The sequence below is a fragment of the Thunnus albacares genome, chromosome 15, assembly GCF_914725855.1.
Source record: "Thunnus albacares chromosome 15, fThuAlb1.1, whole genome shotgun sequence".
Taxonomy (NCBI): domain Eukaryota; kingdom Metazoa; phylum Chordata; class Actinopteri; order Scombriformes; family Scombridae; genus Thunnus; species Thunnus albacares.
Window position 1 is genome coordinate 28808271 of NC_058120.1, and position 24062 is coordinate 28832332.

The 24062-nt window shown below is 42.8% G+C and overlaps 1 protein-coding gene across 2 annotated transcripts in view; it reads right to left on the minus strand.

Annotated features, from left to right (window-relative positions):
* Positions 1 to 24062, minus strand: part of LOC122998234 (neuronal PAS domain-containing protein 3) — a 370534-nt gene that overhangs the window by 337455 nt on the left and 9017 nt on the right. The window contains exons 2-3 of one of the 2 annotated variants that reach the window (XM_044375006.1): positions 18653 to 19146; positions 18284 to 18561 (exon numbers count right to left, since the gene is read on the minus strand). In XM_044375006.1, the coding sequence (XP_044230941.1) occupies positions 18284 to 18480 (197 nt within the window). In that variant the 5' untranslated portion in view covers positions 18481 to 18561; positions 18653 to 19146. Of the gene's footprint in view, positions 1 to 14079; positions 14340 to 18283; positions 18562 to 18652; positions 19147 to 24062 lie in introns of those variants that run through there. The other variant, XM_044375007.1, reaches the window with a different exon arrangement.

The window sequence follows — 24062 nt, forward strand, 5'->3', positions numbered from 1 at the left end:
GACATAATGGCTGAAATCATTTAATGGTGAGAGGTGTAGGTGTTCAGTCTGTGTGTGTGTGTGTGTGTGTGTGTGTGTGTGTGTGTGTGTGTGTGTGTGTGTGTATGGCGGGGGGCCAGGAGTCAAGTGGGTGAATAAGTACAGACATCAATAACCAGAGGACACATGCATGAAATTACACGCAGCAGATCCATCATGGGAAAAGGAACAACAATGATGACAACAAGGCGGGAACGTAGCCGACGCCGACCCGCCTGAAGAGGACGGAGGCGCTCGTTTACGCAAGGTCGACGGTTCGAATCCCAAAAGCTGTCCGACAAAAGACGACACAGAGGCTTTTTACTGCACAAACACACAGTTTACACTGATGGAGCGACAGAGACGGATATGAGGACAGAGGTGTAGAAGAAGAAAGAAGAGATGAAGATATTCTAAATTTGATTCAAAATAAAATACAAGCTCTAAGATGAAACAATAAAATAAATGTATCATCTGCTGATGAAGGTCATGTGATATGATGGAAAACTACACGACTGCTACTAAACTGACCTAGAGGTGTTTTCTTCTCTGCTGCTTCTGAGGTCGAGATTAAACTTTAAAAAGATTTTTAAAAAATCCACGTAGACATTCAGAGTAAATATTGGAATATAATCTATTTAATTTAATATAATATTAAAAATTAGCAACAGTCAGACATTGAACGGATGAGAAACGATGTGTTAATCCATCTCTAAACTTCCTGACTTTCAGCCTGAAGCGAAGTTCCTACTGAGCATCTTCAAAAACAGCTCACAAATATTATGTTTCATTTTTTTTAAAAAGTACTTCCTTAAAACAGCGGGCCACTTTTAGCAAAGGTGGGGACTATTTTCATCGGCGGATTAATCCACGTTTGTTTGTGTAGTGAGTATTTGCAGCAGCATCAGACATCCGTCCGTCTGTATTCTGTTATTTTCTGTGTTTTCTTGAATGCATCCCTCATCCCTCTGACTGAGGTGTCCCTCCTCCTCCTCCTCCTCCTCCTCTCTGCCTAACAGAGAATAATCAATAGTCATTTCCCCCCCTCAGGTCTCCTTCCTGCCTACGGGGGCAAAACAGGTGACTGGACCGGGGGGGCAAAGAGGAGACGAGAGGAGGTAATGAGAGCAGAGACGAGAGGAGAGGAGACGAGAGGAGAGGAGTGACGGGTGTTTTTTTTTTTTTACACGATGACGACACTGCAGCACTGAAAGACAACCGGAGACGACACACACACACACACACACACACACAGGGCGAGCGAGCACTGTTATATATGAAAGAGAGAGAGAGAGAGAGAGTAAAAACAGGAGCAGCTGATCATCATCATGCTACAACACCTGTCCTGGCAACTGGACACACACACAAATTAATTTCCAAATAATTCCTCTCGGGTTTGAAGCAACAATATGAGCAGCTGGTCAATCTACATGTTACAGCACCTGCTTTAACTAGTGGACACACACACACACACTAACACACACACACACACACACACACACACACACACACACACACACTAACACACACACTAACACACACACACGCAGCAGGAGAGGGAGAGTTACTGTTTGTGTTTATACACATAAAATGTGAAAAAATACACTGTTTTATTATGTTCATTCATTATCTTTATCACAGTTTAAAACTACTACTTTACTTTATTTTATGGAGACCAAAAGGATTAAATGAGTGAATATTATATTATGAAATGATCAATAATAATCATAGCCATAAATAAATAAGGAAATAATGAAAGAGGACTTATTAAAACTCGACTCATTATCATGAAATGTTCGTTCATCGCTCTTGTTTTCACAGGAAGTTTTATACGGGTTTATTTTTAATGTCATCAAAGATTGAATATACGACTAGATGTCTCACTACAACACAAACATCTCGGACCAAAACAAATAATGCGTGTTTGTTTACTCGATAAAGCTGCAAATAAAAGAAAGTGAGCTCAGATCAAACTAGGCAGCGCTGATCAAATGTAAGAAATCAATAAATCACAGTTTTGCCACTTCCTGTGTTCTTAAACCGAGATGAGATAACAGAAGTACGGCCTGAAATGTAAGTTTGTAAGTAGAGTTCAACTCATAACTTGGGGCTAAACTTAAGGCTTTATTATTACGAGGTTCTTCCTACTGTATTCCTCAAACTGAGACCTAAACTGTAGAAACACTCATTAAAAAGACTAAAGTGGGACTAACTGAGACGCTTCCTCCTCCAAACATACACGAGGACTCTTACTGCAATACTTTAACTACATCAAGCTCATAATACTTATGTACTTTTACTGCAATACTTTAACTACATCAAGCTCATAATACTTATGTACTTTTACTGCAATACTTTAACTACATCAAGCTCATAATACTTATGTACTTTTACTTAATTATGATTTTTCATGCAGGACTTTTACTAGTAACGGAGTATTTTTACATCGCTGTATTGCTACTTTTACCGATAAATAAAGGATCTGAGTACTTCTTCCACCACTGGTCATCCTTGTCATGTGACGACACATCTGCTCGACCAATCACAGCCAACCAGAAACCTGCATTTTACATCACACTGAGCGGAGCCTAAATGTTCACCAGAACCGGCAAAGAGCTGCGTCGTGTGTCGCATGAAGTTCCTGTAGCGGGAAAAAGGCCTTTACATCACTGCTGTGTAAGCGGAAATTGCACTGGACACCTTTTGAGCGGTGGAGGGCATTCGCTATTCAACCTGTACTTTCATCCATCCCTCCATCATCACTCCATCCCTCTTAGGCCATTAACATCACTGCCAGAAACCCAGAGGCAGGTAGGAGAGAGAGAGAGAGAGAGAGAAGTGAAAGTGAAGAAAGAGAGAGAGACAGAGAGAGAGAGGGAATAAAGACTGGAAGTGGCTGACAGAAAAAATAAGAGAAAAAGAGAAAGTGAAGACGAGAGGACGTGTGAGGAGAAAAAAAACAGAAGTATTAACAAAAGAATGAGGAAGAGAGAGAGAGAGAGAGAGAGAGAGAGACAGAACAAGGAAGGGCAAAAAGAGAAAGAACAGAAATAATACAAAAGCAGGAAAGAGTAATAGAGAAAAAGGATAGTGTGTGTGTGTGTGTGTGTGTGTGTGTGTGTGTGTGTGTGTGTGTGTGTGTGTGTGTGTGTGTGTGTGTGTGTGTTTAACCAATCTAAGGTGTAGTATAATTGAAGTGTGTGTTTTCAAGGACAGGTAGATATTGGTCCTGAGGTGGGAAGCTGCAGAGTCAGCAGGTCTGAGCTGATTACATCCTCTGTCTACGAGAGGAAGAGAGGAAGAGGAAGAGGAGAGGAGAAGAGAAGAGAGGAGAGGAAGAGAGGAGAGGAAGAGAGGAGAGGAAGAGAGGAGAAGAGGAGAGAAGAGGAGAGGAGAGGAAGAGGAGAGGAAGAGACAGGAGAGGAGAAGAGAGGAGATCAGAAGAGAAGAGAGGAAAGAAGAAGAGAGGAGAGGAAGAGGAGAAGAGAGGAAAGGAGCTTCTTAAATGTGAATATTTTTTAATTCCTTCAGTCTGTGGTAGGAAACTGAGCATCTGTGTTGTGGACTGTTGGTCGGGACAAAAGAAAACATTTTAAGTTGCATCATCAACATTTTTCATCATTTTCTGACATTTTATAAACCAATCAACTAACAGAATGAATTAATAAAGACTAGAACTGAGCTGAACTTCTGTTTCTGTTTCGAATGATGTCACACGGAGCAGAAGTTCACTCGTACGTGAATTAAAGTTTTGAACAAATAAATCAACACAATCGCCTCAAACTTCTGAATCAGAAATAATCCAGATGTGTCCAACAGAAGTAAACACGAGCAGTGAAACACTGGAGCAACTTTTAGTCCACAGAGGATCAATTCTGAAAAGTGTTGCACGCTGGGTGTTGCTTAACCTTGGTTACCGAGTCTCTATCATCCATCTAAATTTGGTGTTTTCAGCAACACAATATGGGCACATTTGTCCTTGTAAATAAAAAAAAAAACAGTTCAGGGTGTTCTCTCCATCCCTATCTGTACCGGGAGGAGGAGGAGGAGGAGGAGGAGGAGGAGGAGGAGGAGGAGGAGGAGGAGGATCAGAGCAGGTGGTCAGACGGCAACTTTATACAACTTAAATGTTTTAAAAGGATGCTTAGAAAAATGTATGTAGAGCTGCTGAAAGTTAGAGACTAGTTTGTTTTTTTTATCATCATTCATTCATTGTAAAACTTCTTCTACTTGTAAATATAAAGTTATAAGAAGCGACCAGACAGTCTCGGGCTTTTGAAAATTGGATGTAGGTCAGAACATCGCTGCTTTATAACAAACACACACACACACACACACACACACAAAAAAACTGCATTTGTTTATGTAAAAACCAAGAACAACAACATGTTTGTGCGCCTTGAAAAAATGCTTCAGCCATGTGCAGCATCATTTACATTTTCATACATTTTCTCCATCTGGGACGAAAGCAGAGTCCGTGTCAGAGCGGCGGCGCGCCGGAAATTTACACATTGTTATTTGGTAACAAACGTACAAACTGCTGCTGCTGCTGCTGCTGCTGCTGCTGCGGAGGCTCAATTGCCTGGCCAGAGACATTTTCTATGCATTTTCCTTCCCAAAGACAAATGTAAATTCAGTTTGAAAGGAAAAAAGGAAAGCAATTTTCATTCAGACATCATCTGCAGACACATCAGTGGACTGTTTTGGGGGTTTTTTCTTCTCCTCGCTCTGATAACCGTGTTTACATGAATGTCTGGACAAAACTAAATTTGGTGAAATCACAGATGGAAGCAGCACAAAGACTCCATGTTTGAAACAAAACTTAAAGCTTCAGGACTCGTTTTTTTTTTCTTTTTTCTTTTCTTTTCTTTTTTTTCTTGGCTGTTTAAGCATCTCGAGCTGTTTCCTAACAACACGTCAGGATCTGGCTGAGCTCGAACACTTTGCAGTTCCACAAAAACCACCAAACCACCAACCGGCTGCCAAAACCTCATCCCAGCCTCTCTCTCTCTCTCTGTCTCTGTGTCTCTCGCTCATCAGAATGGGGCAATGGGACATTTTATTGTGTTATTTCGCCCCTGGGAAGGAAGGGAAGAAGGAAGGGGGAGGGGGAGGGGGGGGGTTGGGTGGAGGGAAGGGTGTTTTGGAGACAAAGCCAACTTTGTGCTTTGTGGTTTTTCTGTTGTTTCTGAAAGTTCGCCAACACTACCACCACCACAGGCTCACTTTCTCTCCCAGTTTTACTTTCTCACTCTGCCGCTCCAGCCCCCCCCCCCCCCCCCCTTTTTTTCTTTCTTCCTGTTAATCCGTTCTCTCTCTCTCTCTCTCTCTCTCTCTCTCTCGCTTTTCTCTCTTTGCCAGTTTCTGGAGCAAAAAGGACAGATTTCAACCATCAGACAAAGTCAGGTGGCTGCTTTCAAACCACCAAACATATCAATATAAAAAGGAAACAGGAAACAGGAAACAGGAAACCTCCTCTGATGCTCTTAATAAGCGCTGTGTCAATACGTGCGGCCCAGAAGACATTTTTCAAGCACACATGTTTTGTTTGGGAGAGATGATGACATCTAGCTTTTGCTCTTACAGGTGTTGAACGTATGTTTCATAAGCTGCTTTGGACTTAAGCATTTGCCACATTAATATAATGTATGTAATGTAATCAATGTAACACTGCAGGATATTTCCTGATAAACAGCTGGTAAAAAATATTCAGATGATGCTTTATGATGTTGCACCATAACTCTGTGTGTTTGTTCTGCTCTGAACTGGATGCGGTGGATGAAAAACCCGAGATGCATCACCGACAGCGGAAAGGTGAGAGCGTTCTCTGCTCTCATTGGTCGGATGTGTCTTGGGGGGGGGGGGCGGGAGCGAGAACATGAACACAGGAAGAAGAAGAAGCTGCTATCTGCCCAGATATCAAGAAGAAGACGAGGTTCTCGCTTGTCAGTCCAGGTCGGACCTTGAATCTTTCTCCGTCTAGCCGCCAGCGACGTCAACGTCCCAGCATGCAAAGCTGCTCCTGGCTACGGGAGCCGTTTAGCTCAAACTTACAGCCTCGTAGACGCTCGGATGAACCGACTAGAGTCCCGTTAACAATCTTAGATGATCAAAATCTGCAAACTCCAAAAATAAATCTCTTCTTTCCAGTCACACACACACACACACACACACACACACACACACACACTACTGATTAATTCAAAGAAAATAACTTTATTAACATGTCTGTTTATCAGAAACTATATCAACAAAACACCTGAAAGATTTGAGACAGCAACCAGCCTGAAACAAACAAACAAACAAACACTCATTCATTCATATCTGCTGGCTTTGGGCTATCAGGCAGGTGTTCCCACCCGCCTGCCTCCTCTGGGAAAGCTAACCAAGCACTCCCACAGGCTTTAAGAGGCTCTTATCCAGCCTGCGGGTGAGTTTGATTCATCCTAACAGTCGTCCGCTGGTGAGAGCCAATCAGGTCGCTGAGTGATTCTCATCCACTCGTCTGTCTGCTGATCTCATATTTCAGCTCTTCAGACATCATTTCCCTCTTTTTTTCTTCAGTTCTCGTCGTTTTTTGTTCTACATTTCATTTCCCTCTTTTCTTTCCTTCTTTGTCTCTCGGTTTCTGCGCTCTAAATCGTTTCTTCTACTGTTTCCTCTTCCTCATTGTTAATATAGATCCCCATATTGAGCCTGATCTCTAATTATTTGTATGACAATTAATGAAGTTATTTAATATTCGTGTATGTATGAAAAACATTTGCATAAAGTTCTTGATACTTGTTTATCTTCACGTAAAATTTCTTAAGTATTATTACTTTTTATTATCATCACTTATCACACTCATAATGAGAACATGTTGCCTTATTCAAAAACTTTTTAAAAAATTGGATTAATTAATTGTAGATTAATTGTTGACATATGTGAGTTAAACTAGTATCTGCTGCAGCTTCAGTGAACCTTCAATAGAAAGTTTCATCAGCTACTATTATACTAAATACCAAACATCTGCTCGGACATGATGGTGAACTGAATATTTTGGGGGTTTTGAAGACGTCACCGTCGGCTCTAAGAAGTACAAGTAAGAAGTAAGAAGAACACATATTTTTCAGCGTTTGAGGAGTCAGATTAAACCGATTATGAGAATATTACCCTACAGAGAACATGTCGCTCTAAAATACAGTAACAGTCTAAAGTGTGAACACATCTTCCTATTGAACATATATAGAGACAGTGTGTCCAAGCGTTTGACTGGTACTGTAGGTCTTCATCAGGGTGAAGAGATCTGGTTCATTTTGCTGAAACAACAGCTGCTGTTGTTCTTCTTGGACCAAATCAGTGAACCTTCACACTCTGTATGAAAGTATCTGCATCCACTCTCTTATTATTCAGGTTTTGCTTTAAACTTGTCACCTGACGCTTCGTATTAGTTTGATGCTGCAACTGCATGCTGGTCTGTTTGTTCTACGTCGGGTGTCTGCATACACAGACGTGTTCACGCATGTTTCTTCATGCTTACGGTCCATGTAGTCATTATTTTGGCCAGCGCAGCCCCTTCGTAGATGTCGGCAGTTAACCAAATTTAAATAAATGACGTCACATGTCTCCATCAGTCTCCCTCCTAAACAAAATATACAAATCTTTCCTTCTTTTTTTTTTTTTTGCTTTTTTGGTTCTTTTACTCTGCTATCCTTCATTCCACTCCATTTCATCCCCACCTTCATCATATAACACCTCCTCCTTTTATCTTCTTCTACTGTTTCTAATGCCTCTCTGAGTCTCTCTCTCTCTCTCTCTCTCCCCTGGTTTTCTCTCCCTTGCCGTTTCTCAGTCTCTCGTCCGGTCCTCCTCTCCATCATCTCTCCATCATCCTCCTCTCCAGAGCCGCTGTAGTGTACTGATAGTGGGAGCACTTGTGCAGTCGGCTATGAAGTCTGTCCTCCTCCTCCTCCTCTTCCTTCTACCCCCACTTCCTCTCTCTCTCTCTCTCCCTCTCTCTACCTGGAAATTAATTTGGTCTCCTCCAGATGCCTATCGGCGCTGAAATGCCCCCAGAAATAGATCCACAAACAGCAGCTCAGCCAAAACGCCGTCGCTGCTTGACAGCCTTTAGCAGAAATACACACACACACACACACAGGATGGAGGGGGGAGAGGAGCAGATGGAGAGATGAATGGAGGGGAATGTAGGGATGGATGGATGTAAGCAGGGAGTAAATGGTGGGAGTATAAAAAGGTTGGAGGGAGAAGACGGATGGATGACGAGAGAAATTAATAGATGAATTACCTACAAATTTGTACACTTTATTGCCTAAACAAACCATCAGTTTTTAGATTGATTTCCTTCCTTCCAGGCAGTCATTGGTTTCTGTTCATTTCTATGAAAATCAGCTCGCAGTGACTTGAAACCTGCTACCGAGAGATAATCCATCACAATAAAACATTTAATCACCTTCTTTTTTTTTTTTTTTTCCTCTCGCTATCAAAGTTGAGGCATCATCACGTGTCGCTGTTACAAACAGGAGCTGTTCGTGGTGCGTTCAAGGACACATCTGAGATTTGACATTCAGCTACTCGTCAGTAAAAGCGACATCATCGTGTTGTGATGTTGGTTTCTTTAAACTATTAAGATGATCTTTCCTTTTTCCTTTAACCGAGTAATTTGTCGTCTGAACATCGTAACCATATAAGCAGCGAATCACAAAACGCTCAGCTATTCTCCTGATTGTTGACAACATAAACTCACCACAAAGTCCATTTAAAGGGGATTTATCATGTTATTTTTGTGATTTCCTGTTCCAAAACTTGAGGTGAACGTATGTAAAAATGCTCCCTGCAAGTCGCTGAACGCTTAGTTTGCAATGTTCTTCCTCGAGATTGTTCACACGCCAACAAACGGCCGTCCGTTCGGTGATCTTTGTTGCTAAGGTTGTTGTTTGTTGCTAAGGTTGTTCTTTGTTGCTAAGGTTGTTCTTTGTTGCTAAGGTTGTTCTTTGTTGCTAAGGTTGTTCCGTGTTCGTATCGTCCTCTCGTATATCTACAGATGTATCTGAGAAGTTTATATTTGGAGTAAAGAACGAGAAAAAGAAATTAAATCCCGCTATTATAGTTTGTTTACGTATCCTCTGGAGCCGGAGGAAGCTGGCCAATCAGAACAGAGTGGGCTCATCAGGAGGCGGGGCCTTAAAGAGACAGGAGCTAAAACAGCCTGTTTCAGACAGAGGCTGAACTGAGGGGCTGCGTAAAGGACCAGCAGAAGATAAAAAGAACATGTCGTTATTTTTCTGACTTCAAGGACCTTGCAGTCACGAGGTTCTGGCTGGTCCCCAACATCTTTCTGACATCTTTCTGACAACATGCAAGGCTGATAAATTATTTGGTGTGAATCCTCAGTAGTGACAAACAAGTCTTCCAAAGTAAACCGCAGAACACGTTGCAGGATCTCATTGTTTTTGCCCAGTCGAAGCCTTTTCTGATCCAACACATCTGTTTACAACATGACACCATTTGTCAGTGCTTTCCTGAACCCTAAAAAACACATTTAAACCGTTTGATCTAAATTACCAGACAATTTCATGACACAAAGCCAGGGCCAGAGTTTTTGATTTTCTTACTGTGATCCGGACTGGTTTCAGACAGAAACCATTATAAGTCGTCTGTGTGCAACAGCATCCTCGCTGGGCTGTCACTGCAGCTTCTCCTCCACATTCTCAAACTATAAAAACATGTCAGCTTTTTTTTTTGAAATTTCCCCTAAACTATCCTCCAAAAATCAGTTTGTGAATAAATCTGACACGAGCCTCTGAGCTCCGTGTCCTTTAGGAACCAGTCAGAGACAGAAAACTGTCTTTCATCATCTGTATGAGCTGTTAAAAGAAGATTCCCTCGGAGACAATCTGAGAGAGTTTCACCCTCAGCAGGTGAGAGGAAAGGCCGAAGTAATATCAGGTAATAAGTCTGATCCTCAACGGCGTTGATTCAACTTCCTCCCGTCAGGTCACAACTTCCTGTCTCCTCACAGTTCAAGACAAATTAAAAAAAAAAAAAGGATAAAAACCTCTTTGTAGCAGAATCTGTGAAAGTGAAAGGCTGGACAGCGGCGAAGTGTAATTTCAGCTCTATACATTTGACCTTTGACCCTCCGCCTGCTCTCTGCTCTTTAAAACAGGACACGTATGCAAATAGCCGGCTGTTAATCTGCTGCTCTGCGTTGACCCGACGCCTCCTGACTGCAGCCGTAGTCTGTTTAATCTACACGAAGTCATAAACAGTGTAACACTGTAATAAAACACATCTTTTTTTTTTATCCTTTATTTATTCAGGGAAGTTTCACTGAGAGGAAGCCTCTGTTTTTTGCAGGAACGCCTTAAATCACATTCACACAGTTACACACATTGATGCCTGGAAGCCGCCCAGTATAACCACACAGTCTTAATCTGCCGCCCACTGAGCAGCTTCACTGGAGCGGTTTGAGATGAAGGGGCCTTGCTCAAGAGCACCTCAGTGGTGGTGATGAAGGAGGAGGGGGGGGGGGGGGGAGTGCTGCTTTTTCCCGCCGGTCCTTAACTGGATGTTTAAAATATGAACAAACAAAAATATTTTCACAGCTTTTCAGGTTTGACTCAGATTTACTGCTTGTTTATAATATTACTTCCATATCTACAGATGTGATCTTTCATCCCATGATTATGTGAAGCAACAGCAATTATGTCGTTCCCGTAAATTCTCTTCATGCACGCTGTTTGTTGGGAAAACGTCAGCGACTGTTTCCTTCAACCGTGACCTCGATCGTTCTCATCATCATGTTTTAAAAGTCGCTGACAAACAGCCGAACTTCTTGTTTAGGTTTAAAGATTTCTGTTGGAGAAAGACGTTTCCAGTGAGCTCTAACAGTAGCAGCTGCTCTCACTATCCTGTGTAGCTGGATGTTACTGGTGGAGCTGATTTATAGTTCGGTTACTGGTTTTAAACGGTTGACTGTTGACGAGCCGTCACAACATCATGTGGGAGTGATGAGCAAAAACCAGTCTGTGTTTACTATATAACCCATTATCATCCTTCCATGTTACATGCAGTATAAGCTTAAAACAATGTTGGATTTTTAGTTGGACAACCGTTTGATTCAACGGGATAAATGTGATTTTATATTGTTGTAAACATTGAAATCTGACTTTGCAATCCTGTTTACATTCTTTCATTCAGGAAACGCCGCCTCATAACGAGGAGAAAGTTTGTATTGAAACATAACTAGTTCACAAAATATGAATAAATCAAAGCTCACGTTGGCTAACAGTAAAACAGTGTCAGAGGAGCATAAAGCTCTCGATATGATGAGAAAGTGAAAAGTTATTAAAGCTTTCAGTATCTTTGCTGACACGCTGCAGGAAAACATTCTGCTAAAAAGGAAAATAGTTGTAGGATTGTTATTTATGAAGAGATTTTTTATCAAATGTCTTGTGATCCAGACGGGAAATGTGACTCTGTGCACTTATATTCACACTCGAGACCGAATGATCAGATGTGAATCAGGTCTGAAAGTCACTGCATCACCATCCCAGCTATTGTTTGTCTGGTTCTGGTGCCTCCTTTTTTTCTCCCTACAGTGGCTTAGATTTATCTGGTTTCAAGATTTACTGGCGCAAACAAACACACGTCTGAGTCTTTCCAAAGAATTACAGGCCTGCAGAAACACTGTGGCTAAAAAGACGCTGCGTTAAAAAGACAAAAACAAAGAACGAAAGGATTTTGCTCAATAAGTCAAATGTAAGTCAAACGTTTCTCCAGAGTGACGGGTTTGTCAGAGCAGGTGTTGTGTTGTTAAACTGGAGGGAATAAAACCAGCAACACGACGAGCCGGCGAGGGCGGGGGAGGGGGGGGGGGGGCGGTCGAGCACAGAGAGACGACCTCAGTGAGCTGGAACAAAATTATCTGCTGCACCTTTTTCTTTGTAACAATAGATGTTAGTGTCGAGGTTACAAAGAGGGGAAAGAACACACACACAGAGAGAGAGAGAGAGACAGAGAGAGAGAGAGAGAGAGAGAGAGTGGATTTCATCATCATCCTCCATCCATCTGAATAACATCAGCTGCTCAAACTGAAGTCAAACAAAATGACTAAAACGAATAAATAAAAATTACTCAACAGCTTCAAACAAATCTGCATCATCATCATCCAGTGATGCTGTCATAAAGACATCAGCCTTGTTTTTAACTTAAAAACCAGCAGCGACAGAATCCAAACAGCAGAAAATAAAAGTTACACTAATATGCCAAAGAAGAGAATAAAATAGAATAGAACAGAATAGAATATTTGTGTTTCATCTCTAAATCAACAGGTGAAGTAATAAGGATCCTCCTCCGAGAGCCGGTGGCCTTTATTTACAGTAATATGCAGAATAAAATGCAGAAAATCTACTGGAAATAACAGGCTGAAATGTGTTTCAAATCAATAACATGCCAAATGCAGATAAGAAATAAGTGTAGATAATAATCGATGTTGTCTGACTGCTTGTGACTCTAAATCGACAGGTGAACATAAAAAAAATATGTCCAGAAAAAATCACGTCTGATGTGCTGCATGTGTACAGTAGAATAGAACAGAATGATAGACAGGTGTCCTCTCTAAATCAATCAACAGGTGATGAAATATATATTCCTACAATCAACCTGTGTTGTACAATAATATGCCTTAGAATAGAATAGAATAGAATAGAATAGAATAGAATAGAATAGAATAGAATAGAATAGAATAGAACAGAATCATGTGTATGTGCTTATTATCTCTAAATCAACAGGTGAATAAATATGTATTCCTATCAACAACCTGTGACCATTGTGTACAATAATAAGCCACAGAATGAATAGAATAGAATAGAATAAAATGCAGAAGAGACATGTGAAAGTTACATTTTTGAAAAATGACTTTCCACCCAGTCGATAACGAATGCAGACGAAACAGGAAGAAATATGAAAAGAAAAGAATCAAAGTTATCTGATTGCTCGTCATCTCTGAATCACCAGGTGGAAAAACAAACATATATATTTATATATTTATATATTTCCATCCAGATGATTGTGTCCAACATAAACCATTCAGCACAACAGAATACAACAGAATCATGTGTCATCTGTAAATCAACAGGTGAGGAAACAATCAACCTGTGTCACTTCTGTACTGAGTAGAATAGAATAGAACAGGATGGATGGTGTCTGTGGTGAGGAAGCATCGTGTGCATGAATCCACCAGTTGAGCAGAAAACATTTTTCATCCAGAAAACACAATTATTCATATTTCCACCTTTAATTCCCTAACCTTGACCCTCCACCTTAAAAATCACAGCCTCTGGGGTCACGCTCAGGTGGAGCTCTGTACAGGTAAAACCACGCACATCCTTCCACATAAAAAAAACTTCCTGTTAATTCCTCTGAACCACACACACACACACACACACACACACACAGTAGTACAGCAGTAGTACTCGTGCCCACACAAACACACACGAGCAGGTTTGTCATCGATGGATGCACATGTTTTCCTCGACGCTCACACACACACACACACACACACACACACACACACACCTTGCTTGCTTGGAGCCAACACACTGCATGGCTTCCTAAACTGCACGCGCGCCCACGTGCACGTCAAGCTACACACATACACACGCACGAGCAAGTAAAGGCGTGAGACGGCACCAGGCAAAGCAGCAAAGACTGTCCTCTGTTTCTCCCGAACAGTCAACCAACCGACCTGTTACCCCGCCACAAGCCTCCTCTGATTCTCTCTCTCTCTCACACACACACACACACACACACACACAGGCGCGCACGCACGCACGCGGGCACGTACACCTCGACCCTCCTCTGGAAAGGGTAACAGCGTTCCTCCTGACACCTCCAGGCTCACAATAAAAACGCAAAGCGACGCGGAACAGCCGGCAACCCGCCGGGCTGCCGGTTCGTTCAAACCCGCTTGTGTGCAGCTGTAAACATGCAGTGAAGGAGGAGGAAGAGGAGGAAGAGGAGTGTGTGCAGGAACAAAAATCCAAGCCCCGTTACCGTTCTCTCCGCGTCGGGTCCTGCTGGATGCTCGGCTTGGTGGGCGCCATCTTCCTGCAACAATTATTTGATTTCTTACTTTCTGTTCTTTTTTTTTTGCTCTTTTTTTTTTTCTCCCCTCAGATTTATGTGGACGCGGAGCCGCGGCGGTGCGCTGCGCCCTGACAGCAATGCGTCATGGTCGGTGTGTTAAGACAAAGCCATGTCCGTGTGTGTGTGTGTGTGTGTGTGTGTGAACGTGTGAGTGTGTGTATTTGAGCGTGCGTGCGTGCTGTGCTGTGCTGTGCTGTGCGTGCGTCTCGTGCTTGTCTCTCTCCTCCGCCGCCGCCGCCGCCGCTGCTGCCGCTGCTGCTGCTCAGCGTGGAAACAACGGGCGGTGGAGGCGAAGGCAGGGACCGGGCTGCAGCAGCAGAGGCATGCCGAGCGAAGTGAGGGGGAACCTGGGGGTGGATGCCTCTCAGATCCCGCTGTCTCTCCCCTCTCTCTCTGTCTCTGTCTCTCTCTCTCTCTCTCTCTTCACACGTTTCGGTTCTGGCACTACAGAGGAATTTCCTGCATGCGCTCCGGGAGGAGGAAAAAAAAAAAGCAAAGCAGGCGCGTCAAATCTTTACATTCTCGTCGCCGCTGCAGCGTCTCTATATCCCCGTTAAAATCCCCGCGGCGGAGCGTCGCTCGGCGGTCAGAGTCTCTGTGGTTTTTCGGAGCATTTTTTCTCTCCTCTTTGCTGCTCACAGGGAAAAAAAAAAGAAGGGACACCACAGATCTCCGGTATTTTCTCCAGCCCCGGCGCAACAACGCCACTCAGTTGCAGTTGGAGTCAGTTTGTGTGTGTGTGTGTGTGTGTGTGTGTTTGTTTTTTTATTTAATTCTCCCTCTCTTCCTGTATTACAGGTTGCACCGCGGGCTTATTATCCAATTTTTAACCATCACAAAAAAAACCACCACCCAGCATGCGCGAGGAGGGAGGGGGGAGGGGGGGAAAGGGGGGTGTGATGGGTGATTTATTTGGATGGTTGCCCTGTAAATCAGATCTATGCACCTCCACACACACACACACACACACACACACACACACACACACACACACACACACACACCCTCCTCTCCTCTGCTCTCTCCTCTTTCCTTCCTTCAGTGTCACAATAAACACATCACAGCAAATGTCTCACTTCAAATTACAAATTCAGCAACTAACTTTTCTAAACTGCTGTTATTTTTATTTTTTTATTTATTTATTTTGTGTGTGTGTGTACATTCCAAAAAGCCTCGCTCATGTTTTGGTGTTTGCATCTGCATGTTTGGGATTCTTATGAGCTTCTAAATGTGAACAAAACTCCTCCTTTCATCTCCAGAAATCTAATTATTCTGCTCACTTTTTTATATTTTAGGCCACTAAAATATATTTTCCTCCAGGCTTTGATGTTTGTACGTCAGCGATGGCTCATTATCCTCCAACAGAAACTACCGACTGCTTCTTCTTTCTCTCTCTCTCTCTTTTTTTTTTTTCTCTCCTCAACATTCATTTAAATTCCTCCTTTTTTTTTAATGTATAATTCATTGTAACCTAATCGGTGTGCTGTGTGATTAACCCCCAGGCTGCAGCCCTGGAAGCTGAAAAGCCTCCCTTCTCTATACCAATGACCTGTCAAGGTCAAAGGCATGCTGGGTATTCTCCACACAAACACGGGGTTACAGGCGGTGCTGTGGTGGAAAATAAAGACTGGAGAGGAGAAGCGTGACCTCCAGCCCCCGATCGTCATGAGCCCGCCGCTGCCGCCCGCCGATCAACGCACGTGTAGTTATGTATTCAGGAAAGGCATCGACGTGTGCTTCTGCCTCATCATGCTCAGCAGTTTGACAGCAGATGCTGTGATTTACTGCAGAAATTCTGATTCATTTCACTCTAAATAAATGAAGCTAAATAAAAATATTTGCATTCAAAGTGAGTCGGGAATAAACCGACGTCGGTCTTTGCTGCTTCTCTGGTTGCCGTCTTCGCCGTCCGGCCATGAAAACAGACACACAGTGCAATTCAGAAGCAAGGAAGGTGCTGGCTTTTATGGTCACATGACAAGCTGAAAGGTCACAGGTTTGACCCCCAGCAGCAACAGAACTGCACTGACATCACACACCACATTTTCTCCACCTCAGATGAGTTTTTGGGGGATTTAAATTTAGGTTAAATCAAAGCACAGGAGTCGGTGGTTTTTCTGCTCCGACTGTGAGCGTCTCTGAGCCGAGACGGCACCGGCTCACTCCTGATTCGATTTTAACCCTCGTCCAGCGGCGCTGAAAACAAGCGCTCCCTCTCCGTTCTTTGCGGATGAGGTTTGGCTGCTCTTTCTCTCTCTCTCTCTCTCTCTCTCTCCATCTCAGCTCTGCTTACTGAGAGCAGTCAAACGGAGGCGACGTGGATAATGGAGCGTAATGTATAAACATATTAGCTCCCAGCTGTTTGTTGGGGGAAACATTATGTATAGAGAGAGAAAGAGAGAGAGAGAGGGAGAGGGGCAGCGAGACGATGAGGGGTGATGAAGACGCAGGATCTGAGGACGGACGGGGAGATTTTTTTTTTTTTTTTTTTTTGAAATGTCCCGTTCGGATGAAACGAGGCTCTGCGGCTGTTAAGAGATCTGCGTGCAAATAATCAAACCGTTCCTGGTGAAGTTCAGCTTTGAAACGGAGGCCTGTGTTCCCAAACTGGGGTCTGGAGGGCCTTTTAAGGGTCCTCAAGAGAGTTCTGTCGGGTCCCCCAGCTGCCAGATGATGACATAGTTAAATTCCAGCAGGTTTTATGTCAGAGGAAATGATCTGAGAACACGTCAAAGTCTAATCCTCACCTCTCCGTATGGATGCAAACATACAGTCCACTGCAGCCGGGGTGTATGTGAGACCAGCAGCCCTGCTTTAAATAACAATACGGCCCTTATTCTCTCCGTATTTGTTGCTTTAGAGGGCTAAGACGCTCTCAGTGCACTCGGAGAGGCCCCGGCTGTGATTTATGTCGTGTTTGCTCCCCATAGCTTTTAGACTTTACACACACATTCATAATACGGAGAGTTTTCTGGTAATAAGGCGAGAATATGTTTGTGTGTGTGTGTGGGTGTGTGTGTGGGTGTGTGTGTGGTATGTTTGGGCCCCCCCACGGCTCCAGATGATTAGAAAAAACAACCCTACTGAGCGTCCGGACAGGGAGGCAATCATTTAGATTCAGAGTGGAGGAGAAATAAGGAAATAACAGGGGGGTGGATGGAGTGAATTGTCACCAGAAAAAAAAAAAACAGGCTGGACTGGAGGAGCCGCGGCTTCATGACCAGCTGGAAAACACCCACATTTCTCTTTTTCTACTGAAATAACTCATTCCTCTATTTTCTATAATTTACCTCCTCTGTTTCCACTGAATTAGCAGAACCTCATGCTGGGTTTTTTTCATACTGAAATACCCGGACTTCTCTCCTCTATTTCTGCTTTAATAGTTGAACTTCACTCCTCTGTTCGGTTCTGCCATTCCTCCTCTGCCGCCTCATCCTTTCCGTCTTTGCTGAACACGCCACTTCTCTGCCTCTTCTCACACAACACTTGTGCGCACAACTCGCTTAATAATACCAAAAACCGAAATGTGGATATTGGATTTTTATCCTCTCTGGCGTGGCATAAAAGTAACCAGATGCTACTTTCCTTTTCAGAATAAAGAGGGAAAAACTGAAAATAAAAAAAAGGCAAATTACTGAGAAAAAGGGCCACATTTTGTGACATTTCTCACCCGCGTAGACCCTCACTGATCACGGTTAAACTCTCTCCATCCAGGTTTACGCATAAAGGTTGATGGAGCTGCACGCTGGGGTTATGGATGATTTTGAAAGCTTTGATATAAAATACCAACTGATAGCTAAATATCTTTAAAAACAATATCAAACAAAAAGTGTCCACTGAGTTAAAGATGCCCAACTGTACCTGAACATAGAAATGTACTATGAAGAAGATTTATGATAGATTTTAGTGCAATAAAAAGGAAATATCTTTGGGATATTATACTAAAATCTCCCTGAAAACTCACGTTCAAGGACCAAAAAACACACCAAATGAATATTCAAGTGTTTTTCCTTCAGTGTGGATGTGCGCACTTTTCTTAAATTTACATTAAACTCATTTTCTATCCCACACCAGTAACGCTACAGGTCGTTTTCTGCAGCTTCCCACATACCTTTGCTGGTAGGCGGTGATTCCCTGCACGCTCTGCGGGGTCCCGTTCGTGGCTCCGGGGACCGGCACCGGCACCCTACCCACCGGGGGTCCGGTCACCATCCCACCGCCTCCGCCGCCTCCTCCGCCTCCACCCACGGCTCCTCCGGCAGCCGAGGCCGTCACCTGGACGCTGAAATCCGGGAAGATCCTGATCATGGTCCCGGCTGTCTCCGATGCGCTCCCGCCTCTTAGTTTAACCTCCGGTTCTTTCTCCCAACGCAGAGCAGTCACCGATCACTGGGATCAATAGACGTATCGATTCAGTAAACGAAGATGAGCAACAACCTTTCTTTTTTGTTGTCTTTTTATTCTTCTTTTCTTCTCTAACCTTTGGATATAACTCTCAAGCAAATCCGGATCATGGTCCCGGTCTCTCCGGTGCGCAAAACAAACAGTCACCAATCAATGGATCAATAGATGAGCGGGATTAGTGAATGTATATTGCACGAGCAGAAAAGATGATAAACCTTCTCCTTTATTATTTCTTTCTTTCTTTTCTTCTTGGCGGCTCTATCCTTCACAGATAACCCCCGTGCAGCTCCGGATCATGGTCCCGGTGTCTCCGGTGCGCGCGGGCTCCCCCCTTTCTCTTTCCTCCCACTCACCAATCAATGGGATCAATGGATCAGTGGATCTAAGAGGTGATTATTTCACCGATTAAAGACAGAGGAACAGTCTTGTCTGATGTTGTTTCCCGGTGCAGGAGCTCCGGACTCTAGGCGGGCACCGCCGCCGGCTCTCCATCCGAGAAAGGCATCCCGTCCCCGGCCATCCTCCTCCTGGTGTGTGCCTGGTCGGTGGGTGTCTGTGGGAACAGCGGACCTGGAGGAGAGCAGTCAGTCGGTCAGTCAGTCAGTCAGTGAGCGTGCGGCTCTCAGCAGCACGAGCTCGGCAATGACATTGGTGTGATACAGCAGCAGCAGCGGCGGCGGCGGCGGCGGCAGTGTGTGTCGGTATGTCGGCGAGCGCCTGCGTGTGGTGTGTGTGCGCATATGTGTGTTCGCGCGCGCGCGCGTGCGTGTGTGTGTGTGCGCTGTCCTCTGCGCTCGAGAGAGAGAGAGAGAGAGAGAGAGAGAGAGAGAGAGAGAGATTGACTGATAGCGCTGTTTGTTCAGCGGGAGGACATTTCCTCTGGCTTTATTGTGCGGAATAACGCAGCAGCCATAAAGTGGACTTTTATTCAAAGGCAACACCGATAATAAAGAGTCAGTTTTATCCCTTCTATGTCTCTGATCCGCGTCGCAGTGTATTTCACCTCATACAAAGTCTTGAAAATTGACCTGAAACGTTAAATAAACGCACAAAACTTTCACCGAAGGCAAAACGGAACGATGGGAGTTTAAAACGCAACAAAGCTTCAAACTGCAAACAGATTTCTCAACGTTTCACACCCGCGTTTTTTTTTTACAGCGTTTCCAAAGAAGAAGAGTCAAACTCTTGGGCAGACTTCACCGCTTTGCGCGTAAAGCACCACGTCCGTAACATACGCGTTCAGCTCCAACAGCGCCATTAAAAGTGTGATGTTTATGCTCACAAGAAGTGAATATCTGATCTATTTCAGCCTGAAGAATTTAAATATTCCCGAGGTTTGTTTTTATAGCAGCTTACTTTGGGGATGGAGATGGAAAGTTGCAGGTTTTTTTGTGCCAAAAAAGACGCATGGAGCCAAAGTTAGAGTTGTGACAGTTTGGTTAAATGAGTGAAGTATGTTTGAGAGAAGAGTGTTTTCATCATCAGGTCCTCTCTCTCTCTCTCTCTGTCTCTGTCTCTCATCTGATGTCTGTACAGCTGAAGTCGCTCTGCTCTCCTCCTCCTCTCCGCTCACTGGAGCTCCGTGTGTGATCAGACTCCCGAATAAAGTCATATTCACTCTCTCTCACTCTCTCTCTCTCTCTCTCTCTCTCTCTCCGCTGTCTCCTCCCCTTTCTCTCGCTCACTCAACCCCCCCACCCACCTCCTCACCCCCACCTCCTCTCTCTATAATGTACACTCAAACTCTCTCCCTCTTTTTTCACTCAACACAATTGAACACAATCATTTCTCTCTTTTATTTCCTCCCACCTACTTCTGCCACTTACTCGCTCACAGCTAATTTATTTAATTTTAATCAAAGTAATATTTTTTGCTGAGCTTAATGAAACAAAATAATAATGATATATATATATATATATATAATAATTGAATTGTTAGTAGTAGTTGTGGCAGTGGTAGCTCAGTAGAGCTACTAGTAGTTGTTGTCCTACAATCTAATAAATTCAGACTTATAACGAAAAGGAAAGTAGCCTCAGTATATACCTCCTGTAAACAGAAATCTTTCAAATTAAATGACAAAATAGTTTGTAACTGCTCTCCTGAACAACAATTTTAAAAGGACGGGTTGACAATTTTTCAAGTGTGTCTTAAAACAACAGTCAGGAGCCCAAAATGAGCAGTGAAACCTGTGTTTCTTGCTGTAATCATTCCTCCTGTTCATACTGACCATTAGAAGATCCCTTCATAATGACCTTACAATGGAAGTGATATATTTAAGTTTATCTGAAGCTAATATGAAGCTTCAGCGTCCAAATGAGTCAAATCAAGTAGATATCTTTCAACGTTACAGTCTTTTTAGTGCCAAAGTTCCTCTTTTTGTTACTATACTTCCACCTGCAGCTCAACAGGGAAACACTGTCCAAGGAAACACAAAGAGGGAATTTGATGCTAAAAAGACGGTAAATGTGTCAGATATCCACTTGATATGACTAACTCACACTGCTGAAGCTGAATAGAAGCTTCACACAGACTTTTAAATGACTGTGTGGACACACTGTGGATTTTGGCCTCCATCACTTCCATTGAAAGCACATTTGAAGGATCTTTTAATATCCAGTATGAACAGGAGGAATGATTACAGACACCTGACTGGTTTAACACACACTGGAAACACTGTGAACCTTAAAAATGCAGTTTCTCAAATGAGAATATTTGCTTTTATGTATATTTGAATATGTTCTCTTGGGCTTCAGAGAGTAATGATCAACATTTTACATGCTGATCAATCAATGGATTATTAAACTATTATTAAAAAATAGTTGTTTGCAGCCTTACAATACTACTATGATGAAATAATACAATCCTCAGTTTGATAAAACACAACTTTACAACAGTACACAGTTTAAACAGTTTGTTCTTTTTCTTTTTTGAACTTTTGAACTTTCTCAGCACAGTTAACACGTTTTGTCGATGTTTTTATCGTCCGTGTCACTGTGGATTTTGGCCTCCATCACTTCCATTGAAAGCACATTTGAAGGATCTTTTAATATCCAGTATGAACAGGAGGAATGATTACAATGAGGAAAACCTCTTTCACTGTTACTATGGACACCTATTTGCTTTAGGTTTTAAGACACAACTGAAAAAATTTGAACATATCCTTTTTAAGTGTTTTCTGATCTGAGGCTCCTATCAGCAGAAGCTAATCAGTCTCTAGATGTCGGTCTGTAAAGGGGACCTATTGTGCTTTTCCTTAGTTTCAGTCTGTTTTTTTCTACTTTCAGCCCGAGCCGATGAAACCAGCATTGACTGTCAGTGTTTTGTTGACAACAAGAATCATAATTCCTACTGACACAAGAGGTCTGTGTCACTTGAATGTAAACATACAGTATATTGTTATCGGACGTTGGCTGAAATGACCGATACTGTCGCTACAAGTCACACTTTGAAAAACCCAGAAGGTTGCTGGACAAGTTGGACTTTATTACTGACTTTGAAAATAGCTCCACAGATAATCTCATCTCAACGTCAACTAACAAGCTTTTCCAGAGCTTTCAACCACACACAAGTAAGTAATTTTATTTATATAGCACCTTTCAAGAGAAGAGATGTCACTAAGTGCTTCTCAGAAGAAATAAAGCATAAACATACAGACATAAAACTAAATAAAAAACAAAACTAAATAAAGAAAATAGTAAAATTACGCAAAGGCAAGTCTAAAGAAATGAGTCTTGAGCTGCTTTTTACAGTTGTCCACAGAACTTAAGGAGTGCCAAAGTTTAGGAGCCAGTCAGAACCTGGTCCATAGCGGCACCTAAATCACTTATGGATGACTTAACTGACGAGGTAAGAGACACTAGACCGTCCCTTATCTCAGGGACAAGACTAGGAGAGGCAGGGATAAGGATTTCTGTTTTGTATAATTTATCTGCCATCCAGTTTTTTTTATAGCGTTTAAGCAGTTATTTAAAACTGACAATGTATGTTTTGAGGTTTAAAAGAGACGTATAATTGAATGTCATCTGCATAGAAGTGATAGGAGATACTTTTAAAGCGCCTTATTATCAGTCCAAGGGGAAACACTATACAAGGCAAACAGAGTAGGACCAAGGACTGAACCCTGGGGAACACCGCACTACAGAGTTTCAGATGAGGAGGCAAAATTGCCAACAGAAACTGCAAGACTCCTATCAGAGAGGTAGATACGGTGGTCCACAGTATCAAAACCTGCACTGAGATCCAACAGCACCAACACCGAACATTCTCCTGCATCTCCAAGCATCAAGATACCATACGAGACTCTAAGAACAGCTGTTTCTGTTGAGTGCAACTGGTGGAAGCCACTACTCCCTAACTATTCAAAGATATTATGCTCATCTATTGCAGTTGTGAGCTGCTTAGCAAACACTTTTCTAAAATTTCGGATACAAAAGGCAACTTGGAGATGGGCCTGTAATTTTGAGTAGAAAAGGATCAAGGTTAGCTTTTTTTAAAAAGTAGTTGAATAACAGCTTGTTTGAAGTCAGCAAGGACACGGCCAGATAGAGCCAATGACATTTTTAAAAAGAGATTTTGGTAAAAGGTGCTGCAGGAATTACAATATTACTAATAGGGTCAAATAAAACTTTGGGATTGCGTCAATTGCAAGTAGAAAGTAGATAGCTCTGACATCTTTCACCACATTATTGAAAGATAGCGGACGTGTAGTCGGGTGGATTTCCGTAGGCGCTCGACTCTTTGGAGAGCAAATATTGTCATTTATCCGAGGGACTTGATCAAAGGAGCTGATATAGTTTTAATAGGGGCTACTTTATCCAGTGCTAGAAGGCAGTGTTCATTAAAAAGATTGCACCAAGTAGTCAACATCACTGCATAACAGAGTTTAAATGGAAAGTTAACAGCAGAAAGGTCGTTGAGGAAATCAAATAAAATATAGTTGTGATCAGTAATAAAAAGATCCTCAGAGAAGAATCAATATTCGAACCAAGAGTAAAAACAAGGTCCAGAGTATGCCCTCTGTTGTTTATAGGGTCTGATATTGTTGAGTGAGATTAAAAGACTCGATTAAAAGATGCTTAAAGACAAAAAGTCGGTGAATTCAGTTAAAAATGATCCATTCGGGCGGCAGTAGAGTAAAATACAGTAAAAAGGAACAACTTTAATCATTTGAATTTCGAAAGAAGAGAATGATCCAGTGCTCACTGAGCGACGCACGAAGCGGCTTCTGAACACTGTGGCCAGAGAGTCTGGGCGAGCCGATAAAGGTGTATAGTTCCATATTCCTCTGCCAGGTTTCAGTCAGGAACAGAAAAGTCTAATTTCTTAGATGAGACGAGATCATTTAGCAAAAAAACGATTTGTTTGCTATGGAGAGAGCATTTAGTAGCACCATTCAACAGTGGAATCCTGGGACACACCCTGCCCCAGGGTGGGGGTTCGGGGGGTGGGGGGACTCTGTGAAGGAGATGGAGGTTCCAGGAGGGTGT